Raw genomic sequence first — 14,649 nt, 5'->3', positions numbered from 1 at the left:
ATATTGCTGGAGGATGCCATTGGCTCTTTCCGCCTGCCCGTTGGTTTCAGGATGCCGGGTAGTCGAAAAATTGACCTCTACATGCAGCAAGCTCATGAGCTTCCTCCAGAACCTGGAAGTAAATTGTTTCCCTCGGTCTGAAACCACCCTCAAGGGGGCGCCATGCAACCTAAAAACATTTTCTACAAACAATTTCGCTGTTTCTTCTGCTGTGACTGCATGTGAGCAGGCTATAAAGTGGCCCATTTTGGTTAACAGGTCTACCACAACCATGATGGCTGTTTTCCCTCTGGACTTCGGCAGATCAGTCATAAAATCTATTGACACTGCTTCCCATGGTCTTTCAGGTGTGGGTAGCGGTTCTAATAACCCCGCCGGCGCCCGCCTCTCCCCTTTGGCTCGCTGGCATTGGTCACAACCTCTCACATACTCCCGCACATCTTCCCTGACCTTGGGCCACCAAAATTCCCTGGTAACCAGCCACATGGTTTTGTGTTGCCCAAAATGCCCTGCTGTGGGGCTGTCGTGCAGCTGCTTGAGTACCTTCCCCCTCAACTCTCCTTCAGGTATATATAACACTCCCTTGTAATACAACGCCCCGTTTCTCTCCTCAAAACCTCCGGGTTTATCTCCCTCCCTCCTGAGACCCCTGAGTTTGTCCTGGGCGTATTCATCATTCACCGTTCCCTCTACCAGTTCTCTTTGCCCCACCAATGCCGCCCCACACACCCAGCGGTCCTCTGGAATGACATGTCTTTCTTCGGGTGCTCCCTCCCCCTCCAAATATTCAGGTTTGCGTGAGAGAGCGTCCGCCCTAATGTTCTCTGGGCCTGGCACGTAACAAATCTCAAAGTTAAATTTGGAGAACTCCTGAGCCCATCTCAACTGCCGTTGGTTGAGCACTCGCGCCGTTCTCCAATACTCTAGGTTCTTGTGGTCAGTGCACACTTGCACCTTATGTTGTGCGCCAATTAGCAGGTGCCTCCATCTCCGGAAAGCCTCATGAATGGCAAGTAGTTCTCGGTCATACACCGTGTAGTTCCTCTCGGATTTGTTCAGCTTTCGCGAAAAAAAGGCACACGGTCTCCACTCTGACTCCTCCTTTCCTGGCTGCAGAAGAAGCACCGCCCCTATGGCTCTGTCTGATGCGTCTGTTTCGACTCTCAGCTTTTTTTGTAAATCCACATGCAGAAGTTGTTCTTCAGAGGCGAAGGCCCTTTTTAGTTCCTCAAATGCTCACTCCGCCTCCTCAGTCCAAACAAATTTTTTCTTACTGCTGAGACAGTCCGTAATGGGCGCCGTCAGGTGAGCAAAGTTTCGGATGAACTTACGATAAAAGTTCCCAAACCCTAGGAACCTCTGCACATCCTTCTTTGTTTTGGGTGTTTTCCATTCCAGCACTGCCTGGACCTTTCCAGGATCCATGGCCAATCCCTTGTCTGACAGGCGGTATCCCAGGAATTCCACCTCCTTGGTATGAAACTGACACTTCTCCAGTTTCACCCACAGCCGGTTGGCTTGCAGCCTGCTCAACACTTCTCTGACGTCTCTCACATGCTGCTCCTCATTCTCAGAATACACCAACACGTCATCTAGGAAGGCCACGCAATTCTTGTAAAGCAAAGACCCCAGTACGTGGTTCATAAACGATTGAAAGCACGCGGAGCCTGCTTGTAGGCCAAAGGGCATAACTAAATATTCAAATGCCCCCAAAGGGGTGAACATGGTGGTTTTCCATTCATCCCCTTTCCTTATACGTATCAGGTTGTACGCCCCCCTTAGGTCCAGCTTTGTAAAAATCTTTCCCTTCCGCACCCTGGTCAAAATGTCGTCAATCCTGGGCATAGGGAAGGCCACTGGTTCTGACACTGCGTTTAAAGCCCTGAAGTCACACACCAGTCTCGGCTTGTCCGTGTTTTTTTTATCCACAAAAAACACTGGGCTACCTCCCACCGCTCTTGACTCTCTGATGAAACCTCTCTTCAGTTTCTTGTCAATGAACTCTCTTAGCTCCTGCATCTCTCTGTCTGACATGGCATACAACTTGCCTACAGGGAGCTGTGCCCCAGGGAGTAAATTGATTTGACAATCAAAGGGTCTATGCGGGGGTAGTTGGTCAGCTTCCCTTTCGCTGAACACGTCGCTGAGATCTGCGTATTGTCGTGGTACCTTCACTTTCTCTGTTACTTCCGTCCCTGCTAGGGTAGCTTGGGCTCCTGCTGAACCCTTTCCCTCCTTGCAGTGTTCTAAGCAATGTGCGGAACCAAAGGAAACCACTCTCTGATGCCAGCCCACCAGCGGATCATGTAACGCCAGCCAGCTCATCCCCAAAATAATGGGAGCCCCTCCCAAGGTGGCCACATTAAACGCTATCAGTTCTGTGTGCCTTGCCACCTTCATTATCATTGGGACGGTCTGCAAGCTGACTTCTCCTCCCAACAGCTCCCTGCCATCGATCGTGGTCACCTGCAGGGGGTTGCTTAAAGGGATTGTCTGTATCTGGTGTTCAGCTGCAAACTCTTTGCTCATGAAATTGCAGGAGCTGCCTGAGTCCAACAGCGCCTTTATCTTTAGAGGGTATCCGTTTTGCAGCTCTAGTGACACTTCTATCACTAGGGCCGGTTTAGGAGGTTCTGGCGTGGGCACTTTCACTGCTCTTTGGCCTGGCTGCTGTGCCCCGATGGTGGCAGCCAGGCGTTGGCTTTTACTTGCTCCGGTATTTCCTCCACTCCTCCCTCAACAGCTCCCACCATCCCTTGCCATTCCTTCCTCTGGGGGCAGACTCTGGCAAAGTGACCTGGCTGTTGGCAGAGATAGCATTTCCGGGCGCCTTTTCCCTCCTTCTTTCCCCCCTCACTGGGCTTTGAAACTACGCGCGCGCGCGCTGTTCCGATTTCCATCGGCTCTGCCGGCGGGAAAGTTGGCTCTGGAATGCGGAACTCCTTCCAACGTTCCCCCTTCCCTTCCCGCCTCTCCAAGGCTCTCGCCTCCTGGCGCGCTCCTATGGTCAGCGCAGATTTGGTCAGCTGATCCATAGAAACCGCCCTGGGACTCCGGGAAAGTTCGTCTTTCACAGCCGAAGCAAGCCCTTCTTCAAATAGCATTTGAATGGGTTCCACCGATAAATCCCACCCCAATCTGTGAACCAGCATGGTGAACTCAGTCCAGTACTCACGGACAGATCGGCTCCCCTGCTTGCAAGCCATTAGCTGTCTGCGCACCACTCCCTCCTCAATATCGCTGGAAAACATGAGATCCATTGCACGAAAGAACTTCATGGTGTCCTTTAGGACGTCATTGTGCGTTGCCATCAGGGGTCTAACCCAGTCCCTCGCCCCCCTTTCAAGATGCCCAATCACGAAAGCCACTCGCGATTCCTCGTCAGGGAATTCATCAAACTGCACATTGAGGGCATATTGCATCTCTGTTCTAAAGGCATGGTAGTCCTTGGGGTCCCCCCCAAACTTCTGCACCAATCCTGGTACCTTTCTGGTGAACTGGGTGGCTTTCCCCTTTTTGTCTGCATCCTGAGCCCTTCTCTCCTCAAGCCTCGCCGTCTGCAGCGCCAGTTGGATCTCCAACGCCCGGTACCTTTCTTCCAAGCTTGGACCAGCTCCAACTCCGGCTTCTCCGGTTCCGGATGGGTCACTCATGATGCCTTCTCCTGCACAAACAGCTTACAAAGACTGTCGGAATGCTGTGATGGGATGATGAGCTGCTTGTGCGTAAAATCGTAGTCCCTCAGAGTCTGTGCAAGTTCACAAACCTCTGTCTGTGACAGAGCCCCTCAGACATGGCTGCTCTAGTCACTTGCAGATTCCAACAGTGGTTGCTTTCGGAATCGCTTCCAGCATAAAAGCTCCTTAATGGAAACACGTCTTCTGGACTCGCGGCGTGACAGTTTCCGGCGAGGAGTGGGTCTCCCTATGGGAGGTCCAGAAACCTCCCCACTGTTCTCGCTGGACGTGTCCCTGAGCCCTCCCTCTTGCTCGCTTTCCCTCAGAGACCCACCTCTCCCCCTGCTGGTTCAGCAAAGGAAACACAGCCCAGAATAACTAAGGAGATAGTACAAGAATACTTGGCTAGTTTAGATGTATTCAAGTCTCCAGGGCCAGATGAACTGCATCCAAGAGTATTAAAAGAACTGGCAGATGTGATCTCAGAACCACTGGCAGTCATCTTTGAGAATTCCTGGAGAACAGGCGAAGTCCCGGCAGACTGGAGGAGGGCAAATGTTGTCCCTATTTTCAAAAAGGGGAAAAGAGAGGACCCAAATAATTACCGCCCAGACAGTCTGACATCAATACCAGGGAATATATTTGAGCAGATCATTAAGCAAACAGTCTGTGAGCACCTAGAAAGGAATGCTGTGATCACCAATAGTCAGCATGGATTTCTGAAAAATAAGTCATGTCAGACTAACCTGATCTCGCTTTTTGACAGAATTACAAGCCTGGTACATGAAGGGAACGCAGTAGATGTAGCCTACCTTGATTTCAGCAAGGCATTTGACAAGGTGCCCCATGATATTCTTGTAAAGAAGCTGGTAAAATGCGGTCTTGACTATGCTACCACTCAGTGGATTTGTAACTGGCTGACTGACCGAACCCAAAGGGTGCTCATCAATGGTTCCTCTTCATCCTGGAGAAGAGTGACTAGTGGGGTGCCACAGGGTTCTGTCTTGGGCCCGGTCTTATTCAACATCATTATCAACGACTTGGATGATGGACTCAAGGGCATCCTGATCAAATTTGCAGATGACACCAAACTGGGAGGGGTGGCTAACACCCTAGAGGACAGGATCAGACTTCAAAACCACCTTGACAGATTAGAGAACTGGGCCAAAACAAACAAGATGAACTTTAACAGGGAGAAATGTAAAGTATTGCACTTGGGCAAAAAAAATGAGAGGCACAAATACAAGATGGGTGACACCTGGCTTGAGAGCAGTACATGTGAAAAGGATCTAGGAGTCTTGGTTGACACAAACTTGACATGAGCCAACAGTGTGTCGCGGCAGCTAAAAAAGCCAATGCAATTCTGGGCTGCATCAATAGGAGTATAGCATCTAGATCAAGGGAAGCAATAGTGCCACTGTATTCTGCTCTGGTCAGACCTCACCTGGAGTACTGTGTCCAGTTCTGGGCGCCACAGTTCAAGAAGGACACTGACAAACTGGAACGTGTCCAGAGGAGGGCAACCAAAATGGTCAAAGGCCTGGAAACGATGCCTTATGAGGAACGGCTAAGGGAGCTGGGCATGTTTAGCCTGGAGAAGAGGAGGTTAAGGGGTGATATGATAGCCATGTTCAAATATATAAAAGGATGTCACATAGAGGAGGAAGAAAGGTTGTTTTCTGCTGCTCTAGAGAAGCGGACACGGAGCAATGGATCCAAACTACAAGAAAGAAGATTCCACCTAAACATTAGGAAGAACTTCCTGACAGTAAGAGCTGTTTGACAGTGGAATTTGCTGCCAAGGAGTGTGGTGGAGTCTCCTACTTTGGAGGTCTTTAAGCAGAGGCTTGACAACCATATGTCAGGAGTGCTCTGATGGTGTTTCCTGCTTGGCAGGGGGTTGGACTCGATGGCCCTTGTGGTCTATTCCAACTCTATGATTCTAAAGTAGTTTGTTTTGAGTCCTCTGTGAATATGGAAACAAGTTTCATGTTCTTTCTCCAAACACAATGCTGCCACCTATTGCTGATTCTAAAATGACAAGAGTTGCATGCTCCTTTCTGGACTGGCTGCTCAGTAAAAGTATTTAGCTGCAAGGCTTTACCTTCTGAGTGTTAATCAGGCACAAGAGTTCAAAACAATATACAGTGGTACCCCGCAAGACGAACGCCTCGCAAGACGGAAAACCCGCTAGACGAAAGGGTTTTCCGTTTTGGAGGCGCTTCGCAAAACGAATTTCCCTATGGGCTTGCTTCGCAAGACGAAAGCCCATAGGGAAATCTCCGGGGACCTCTTTTAAATGCTAGTGGTGGGGAGCAAAGCCTTTCTCCCCCCCCCTCCAGCCTTCAGAAGAGGTCCAGGAAGGCTGGCGGGGGCCGAAAGGCTTTGCTCCCCAGCGCCAGCATTTTAAAAGCAGTCCGGGATAGCAGGGAAGCGCTTCCTGCTATCCCGGACGGCTTTTGAAGGCAGGAGAGTGTCCGCCAGCAGCGGCAGCGCTGCCGCTGCTGGCGGAGAGATCCGCGAAGCCTGGGCGCGCTGCGCGCAGGCTTCTGCATGCCGGCAAGTCTCCGCCAGCAGCGGCAGCGCTGCCGCTGCTGGCGGAGAGATCCGCGAAGCCTGGGCGCGCTGCGCGCAGGCTTCGACATGCCGGCAAGTCTCCGCCAGCAGTGGCAGCACTGCCGCTGCTGGCGGAGAGATCCGCGAGGCCTGGGCGCGCTGCGCGCAGGCTTCGGCATGCCGGCAAGTCTCCGCCAGCAGCGGCAGCGCTGCCGCTGCTGGCGGAGAGATCCGCGAAGCCTGGGCGCGCTGCGTGCAGGCTTCTGCATGCCGGCAAGTCTCCGCCAGCAGCGGCAGCGCTGCCGCTGCTGGCGGAGAGATCCGCGAAGCCTGGGCGCGCTGCGCGCAGGCTTCGGCATGCCGGCAAGTCTCCGCCAGCAGCGGCAGCGCTGCCGCTGCTGGCAGAAAGGTCCGTGAAGCCTGGGCCGGACAGCTTTTGAAGGCAGGCGGGGGGAGCAAAGACTTTCGCCCCCGCCAGGACCTCTTCTGAAGGCTGGCGGGGGGCAAAAGTCTTTGTCCCCCCTGCCTGCCTTCCCAGGGGCTTTTAAATCGCCCCGACAGCGGAGAAGTCCTCCGCTGTCCGGGGCGATATTAAAATGCCGCCCGCCAGCATTTTAAGATCGCCCCGGACAGCGGAGAAGTCCTCCGCTGTCCCAGGGTTTTTTAAAATGCTGGGGGTGTGAAGAAAAGCCCTTGTCCCCCCCCCCCCAGCCTTCAGAGGAGGTCCGGGGACAGACTGTCCCCGGACCTGGTCTGAAGTCGGTTTCCCTAGGAACGCATTAATTGATTTTCAATGCATTCCTATGGGAAACCGTGCATCGCAAGAAGAAAAACTCGCAAGAAGAAAAAATTTGCGGAACAAATTAATTTCGTCTTGCGAGGCACCACTGTATAAAAATAGATATCTTATATTGTTTCTTACCTGATGCTAATGTACTAATACTTCAGATTACATTGATTAGTTTCATAAATCTGGTGTTAAAAAGTCTTTATAGATTTGTCACTTTGATATAAATCACTTTTGTCCAGAGGTTTTTTAAATGTACAGTTTTTGGAAATCTAATTAACCTGTTGGTATAAAACAAACAAACTCTGAAAAATATGTAGGTCAAAAACTATTGTTATAGTAAGAAAGCATTGTGAATATAGGGCATTATGAAAAGGAAAGAATTTTATTGTCTTTCACAAGTGATATCCATATGACCGTACAGTATCTTAATTCCAGTTGTCTTAACCTTGGCTTGAGATATTTTATAGCAGTGAGAGTGGTTTCACTGTCATCTGGGAGACAGAGCCTTAATAAGTGCACTTAACAGGAAGAAAGGTTTTTTCTTCTCCAGTGTGTAAGAACTGGTCCAGTAATAAAATTTCTGTATCTTTGTCCTTCTTTAGCAGAGTCATAATTTCACAGTTGTGGAATATTACTTTTAGAGTGAAAGGAAATACAGTGGATGCTCGGGTTGCGAACGTGATCCATGCGGGATGCGCATTTGCAACCCGCATCTGCGCATGTGCGGGTTGCAATTCGGCGCTTCTGCACATGCGCGACCGCCAAAACCTGGAAGTAACCCGTTCCGGTACTTCTGGGTTTCGGCAGTCCGTAACCCAAAAAAATGCAACCTGAAGCATTTGTAACCCGAGGTATGACTGTACATAGCTTAACAAGATTTCAACCCTGTCTTCAGTTCAGGACTGGTCCTGGACTTTTAATCATTCCAACCTATTGCATGAGTCAAGAGAATGCACACAAGGATCTTTTTGCAGTGTGAGTTGTTTATACATGTCCCTGCGTCCTCTCTGACATTGAAAGGGACCTTAGGGTGTTCCTTTCTGACTGTACATTTTTTGTTGGAGACTCTAAAAATATTGGTGCCTAAGATTGCTCCTGCTAGCAAACTGGCCTGACTTCGGAGGTTAGTGAAGAATACAGCAGTAGCTTCACATTGAGCATCCCCACTGCCAACTGCGTTGTGATTAAACTCATTGATCAGTGAGGAACGGTATATTTTATGGTCCATATGCAGCTGCATGAAATTCTCTAGTCTGTGCCACAATACTTCTATTCATGTAGAATCAGTAAATAATGTTCTGTGCAGAATCCTTTGAAAATATCTTGTACATTATCTAATTATGCAGCACAGTTTGCCCCCTATGCCTTGTGCCACATTCTGAGTGCAATTTGTAGTTGTTGAGAGTCCTTAAGCATGATCAGATTTTTAACATGGTGCACAACATTTGTTTCCTTGTTAATATGATTAGATATGTTCCATTTTTAAACTTGTTTTTCCTTGAAATAAGGAGTTCAAGTTGAACTATAAAAATTGAACATTTTTCTTTTTTAAAACATTTTATAAAAATTGATTTAAAGCCCCATCCATGGGCGTCAGCTGCCCCCCCCATCAAGTAAAACAATAGAAATACTTAACTAAATGAACAATCATGTCGGTTCTACTCCCCCCAACAAAAGTCCTGCCCCCCCCCAAATCCTGGCTATGCCTAATTATTCTGAAGCATTTCAGTTTATGCCGATTTAGCATTTAACATGTTTATTTGGCTTAATGCAACAAAATTTATATCAAGGGCAAGGGGGGAGCGGCTCTCCTGCATTGCCAATGGCTCTCAGTGGCTCTGTATTGTTTCTTAATGGCCCTAACTTGGCCAGGTTGCTTTTGCAAAGGCTAGCCCAGGAATTCCTCTGCAGTATTTCTCCCTTCAGATCGCAAATAATCAAAATCCGACCATTTATTAATTTCTAGGATTTAGCCCCCCATCTATAACAATATACCATATTGGCCCAAATATAAGCTGCATCCAAATATAAGCCACACCTTTAAAATTCAAGGAGGGGAAAAGAAAAAAAGACAATATCTGAATATGAGCCGCTCCCTTAAAATTCTGCCAGCACTCACACCCATTCCGTTTTACCATATGTCTGTTTCAGCAACAATATCGTAAAAGCCAGTTTTTGTAAGGTCGCAAATTTAAGCCGCACTTTTAACTTTTCACGGTTGGAATTTGGGGGGAAAGTGAGGCTTATACAGTATTCAGGCCAATACGGTAGTAGATTGGAAGCTGAATGTAACAGTTGCCACAGAGGTATCTAATTCAGATATTCGGGAAATTTAGCTTTAAGCATCCTACAGGAAGTTGTATTGATTTCATTGGAACGCTACTTTGGGATTGGGAATGGTAAACATAAAGGACCGTAGCCAGACAGAACTTATCTTCTTGAAAAAAAGTTTGCTGGTACTGAAAAGCCCCAGAAAAAAGGACTGACTGTAGCAGATAAAACTGCAAAAGGCCTTTGGGGTGTTCTGAACACATTCTGTGTTGTCCATACAATGAGACTGAGTTATGATGGTCGAAAAATATGAAATGTTGTATAGTTGGGAAACCTAACATAAGAAGGAAGAAAATAGATGTTGTATTAACCAATATTGATAGTGAAGGGGGGTGTTAACAAGTTTTGTTTGTTTGTTGGAGAAAAAAATTAATTTTTTATTTCTTTTGTTTAGTAATAGATCATAAAATAAGAAAAAGATGAATTTTAAGAATGAGAATATTTGAAGAGAAGCACTTTCTGCACTCCTGATTTACAAGGAAAAATTTGCTGAGCCTAGGAAACAAAAAGTCATAAGCAGCAGAGCCTCTGTGAAAACAGAGGATTCTTGAAGCCTAGAAATGCTACCTTGGACTCAGCAGATGTGAAAGGAAACATTTCACACTTTGCTAGGATGTGCTGTTGTCAAACTGTGAAGAACTGCATACATTGTACTTAAGCTGCTCTTTCTTCTATTGCCAATTATCTTTTCAGGGCTTGGAAGTAATATTTTCCTATTGTCTCTCACATGATTTTTTTATTTGCATGTATTCAGTGATTATGCACAAATATGTAATCTGCTTTGCCTATTTAAAGAGTCATCATCATCACAGTGGTGAATATTATGTAAATCAATTCTGCTTTCCCCCAGAATTATAATTGCTCACCTATTAATTTCATACATGGGTTAGTGTAATATGTTTGCACATAGTTTATGGAAAGCTATCTTCTATAAAGAAATTTTCACTGTTTATTAGTGAAATGAAAAAGAAGCTATTTATAACAAGGCCTTATGTTGTGTACATATATTGTCTTTGACATATCTGTGATTAGATATATTGCTTGTAAAGGACAAAATTACATAATTTATTTAGTATATTCTACTGTAAACTATAGTTTTATTGACAAAAAATAAAGTATTTTGTTCTCAAAACAAGTGTTGCGGATAATCCTGATGCTTATCTTCTTGAGCAAATCCCATAACTCGCAAGAAGTATTTTCTTGACCCCTTATGTGTGACAATAGATGATGACGAAAAAGCAAGCCGGAGCCCAAAGAGAAGCCCATTGAAAAAGACCTTGCTTCCCTCTACAGTGGTACCTCAGGTTAAGTACTTAATTCCTTCCGGAGGTCTGTTCTTAACCTGAAACTGTTCTTAACCTGAAGCACCACTTTAGCCAATGGGGCCTCCCGCTGCTGCCGCGCCGCCAGAGCACGATTTCTGTTCTCATCCTGAAGCAAAGTTCCTAACCTGAAGCACTATTTCTGGGTTAGCAGAGTCTGTAACCTGAAGCATATGTAACCCAAGGTACCACTGTATTTTCAATTTTTGAGGGAAAAGAAAAGAAAAAGGATCTTTTTTGTATTTTTAAGGGAGTGTTTTTTGTAGTTGTTGTTGTTGTTGTTGTTGTTTGTGTTTTTTGTTGTTGTTTTGTTTTTTTTAAAGGGAAGGAAGAAGAAGGGGAAAACATTTTCTATTTTAATTTTAATTTTTTATTGGTTTTTTGTTTTTAAAAGAATTTTCTTTCTTCTTTTTGAAAATAATAATATTCTTATATTACTATTTTCATCTCCACCTATTTTTTAATACATAAATTCCCCCCTTCCCCCTCATATATTCTAACCTTATTTTAAAAACAACAACACAAAACAACCCCCCTTTCCCCCCCTAAGTCTTCAGTCCCTCTACTAAATTTCTATTACCTTTTTTTAAATACATCCATATATTACTTAAATCACACTCTCCACTCCCCCCAAAAAGGGGGGGACCTTTTTTGTTGTAGTTGTCCTCTTTCCTTCCAACTTCTTTTATTTCATCTCTATTTTACTTCCTCAGCATATAAATACTCTCCTTAAATCCCTTCCCTCAGCTCCTTTTTGCTTATTTTTCCTCATATTTCCCCCTTTTTACTCTCCACCCCCATTTTTGTTTTCTATCACTTTTGTTTTGTTTTGTTTTTTTTTAAATCAAACCCCCCTTTTTACCCATTGTCAGTTTGCTTTGAGGGGGGAGCCCTTTCTCCCCCCACCCCCTCTTTTAAAACAAGACCTCTTTCCCCATACCACCACCAGCCCCACAGTTCCCTCTCTCTCCCCCCACCCCTCCCTTTTTTCTCTTTTCTTCTTCTTCTTCCCACCCTCCTCTTCCTTCTCTTTCTCTTTCCCCCTCCCTTTCTCCATCCCCCTCCCCTGCTCTCTTTAAAGTAAATTTACCATCTCTCCTTCTCTCTCTTTCCTCCTCTCTTTCTGTCTCTTTCCCCCTTTTATTTTACTCCAATTTCCCCCTCCTCCCACCCCTCTCCTCCCCCGTTTTGTTCTTTCTCTTCTTCCTCTCCTTCCTCCTTCTCCCCCCACCCTTTACATATAGCCTGTCTGTCTGGTTCTGGTTCTGAACGCATCCCCAACCCCACCCTCCACCTTAACTGGACCCCAGTACCCCTTTTGTGTATATACAACCCCTCCTAAACACACATTTCCCCTGGCCCCACTCCTCTGATCTCGCACATCTCTGCCTGCTAACCCCTCCCTCTATGTGAACTGTCTGTCTGATGGTCTATCCGCTTCTCTGCTTACCTGACCCCCCCCCCACTTTGGCGACACTGCTGAGGTGACTATGGAAACCCCAGAGAAGCTCTTAAAACACAGTCTAGAAGTAACACAAATGGCCACCTAATTTTGAACGCTCTGTAAAAGCCACCAGTCAACAATGCCTGATCAGCTCAGCAACCCAACAACACCCAGGAACCACCACTGCTACAACTTCGAACCGCAACACGCCCTACTCCAAGAGGACGCCAAATAGACCTCAAACCAAAACCAATCGGGAGATTGAGATGACACCAAACAGGGAGATGGCAAACAGTGCTGGCCGATCCCCAAAACCTGGACCCACTCCAAAATAGTCTCCATCCCAAAACCACTAAAAGACAGCCTCAAAGTCGAATCATACCGCCCAATCTCATTAATAAACCAAGACTACAAGATCTTCACATCAATCTTGGCCAACCGCCTAAAAATCTTCCTACCCAAGTTCATAGCCCCAGACCAGACTGGCTTTGTCCCTGGCCGCAATATAACAGACCCCATCAGGAAACTACTGAACCTGATCGAACACAGCAAGGCAACCAAACTCCCATTGACAATTATGTCCCTAGACATCCTCAAAGCCTTTGATTGCTTGGAGTGGAAATACATACTAGCAGTACTAACTAACATGAAATTTGGCCCCAACATCTTACAAATCCTCAAACAAATATACAGTGGTACCTCGGGTTACAAACACTTCGGGTTACAAACTCTGCTAACCCAGAAGTAGTACCTCGGGTTGAGAACGTTGCCCCAGGATGAGAACGGAAATCACGTGCTGGCTGCGCGGCGGCAGCAGGAGGCCCCATTAGCGAAAGTGCACCTCAGGTTAAGAATGGTTTTGGGTTAAGAACGGACCTCCGGAACGAATTAAGTTTGAAACCCACGGTACCACTGTACTCCCAAGGCTCAGAAAAATGTAGGACCAACAGTATGGACTCTAATATCTAAAGAGGAACAAAACAAGGCTGCCCACTGTCTCCCTTCCTATTAATCCTTTCTCTGGAACCTCTAGCAATCCAGATCCGAGCAGCCACAGACATCAAGGGAGTGGAAATAAAAGGCAGAACCTATAAATTAGGGCTCTTTGCAGACAACCTAATGGTCACAACACCAGACCCCATAAACACAGCAACCTCCCTAATCAGAAAACTCAACACATTTGCAATGGTGTCGGGCCTACAGGTGAATTTTACAAAGTCAGAAGCTATGTGCTTCAACACCCCTCCTCACACCCAAAAAGAACTCACGAAGGTCACCAAAATAAAACTGTGCCACACCAAGTTCAGATACCTAGGGGTACAAATAACCAGAAACCTCAATAAATTGTACCTCCATAACTACAAGCCCCTGTGGCGACAAATTAACAAAACCTAAAAAGATGGAACAACATGAATTTCACTCTCTCAGACAAAATAGCCATGATCAAAATGATCATCCTCCCAAAACTAACCTACCTATTCCAAACCCTCCCAATCTGGATCCCCCCCCAACCCAACTCCGCAGTTGGCAGAGAAAACTACACTCTTTTATCTTCTCACATAAAAAACCAAGAATAAGCCCCAAATACCTGCACCTCCCCACCTCAGAAGGAGGATGGGGAACCCCCAACATAGAAGCATATTACATTGCCAACCAAATACGCCATATAATCCCATATATACTAGAAGATGAGACAAAACAATGGGTACACCTAGAGAGGGACACAATTGAAAATACCTGCACCACAGTATACCCACCCCTCCCAAACAAACTAAAGAAAATTCCCACAACACTTAACAGATACACACAGACCATGCTCAAAGCATGGAAAGAAGGAGTAGGCAAACTATTCCCAACCCCATCCCCACTAATCCCCCTGGCACACCACCCATTATCCCACCATGCAGCACAAAACCTCCAGATAAAAACCTGGCAAGCCAAAGGCTTATATCGCCTAATAGACTTCTATAGAAATAACAAACCTTTGTCAACACAAGAAATACAAGACAAACTAGAAGACACCCAAATGCCCTGGAGAGCCAGTGTAGTGTAGTGGTTAAGAGCGGTAGTCTCGTAATCTGGGTAACCGGGTTCGCGTCTCCGCTCCTCCACCTGCAGCTGCTGGGTGACCTTGGGCTAGTCGCACTTCTTTGAAGTCTCTCAGCCCCACTCACCTCACAGAGTGTTTGTTGTGGGGGAGGAAGGGAAAGGAGAATGTTAGCCGCTTTGAGACTCCTGAAGGGGAGTGAAAGGCGGGATATCAAATCCAAACTCTTCTTCTTCTTCTTAACACAACACCAACTAACTACATGCCCTCTTAAACAACCCAACATTTTAGTGTATTTTTGGCCCAGAGTGGCTGGGGAAACCCAGCCAGATGGGCGGGGTTTTATATATATATATATATATGCAGGTTTTGGTGTCTTCGGGTGTCTTCCCGTGTAAGAGTCGGGGTGTCTGGGCGACGTTTCGACGAGGTCTCACTCGTCATCTTCAGGCTGGTGCTTTCGGCTTCTTGTTACTGGAACA

The 14,649-nt window shown here is 46.6% G+C and overlaps 1 protein-coding gene across 4 annotated transcripts in view; it reads left to right on the top strand.

Annotated features, from left to right (window-relative positions):
- The window catches only part of PIP5K1B (phosphatidylinositol-4-phosphate 5-kinase type 1 beta), a gene marked incomplete at its 3' end in the record, with an annotated part of 129,778 nt that extends 119,477 nt beyond the window's left edge, over positions 1 to 10,301 (top strand). For 3 of the 4 annotated variants that reach the window (XM_082241592.1, XM_082241593.1, XM_082241591.1), the window contains one exon: positions 9,749 to 10,301. In XM_082241592.1, the coding sequence (XP_082097718.1) occupies positions 9,749 to 9,751 (3 nt within the window). Of the gene's footprint in view, positions 1 to 7,918; positions 8,567 to 9,748 lie in introns of those variants that run through there. The other variant, XM_082241594.1, reaches the window with a different exon arrangement.
- Between the last annotated feature and the right edge of the window lie 4,348 nt (positions 10,302 to 14,649).

This window comes from Podarcis vaucheri, assembly GCF_965113315.1.
Source record: "Podarcis vaucheri genome assembly, chromosome: 11".
Taxonomy (NCBI): Eukaryota; Metazoa; Chordata; class Lepidosauria; order Squamata; family Lacertidae; genus Podarcis; species Podarcis vaucheri.
This window is presented reverse-complemented; position numbering and strand designations above follow the sequence as displayed.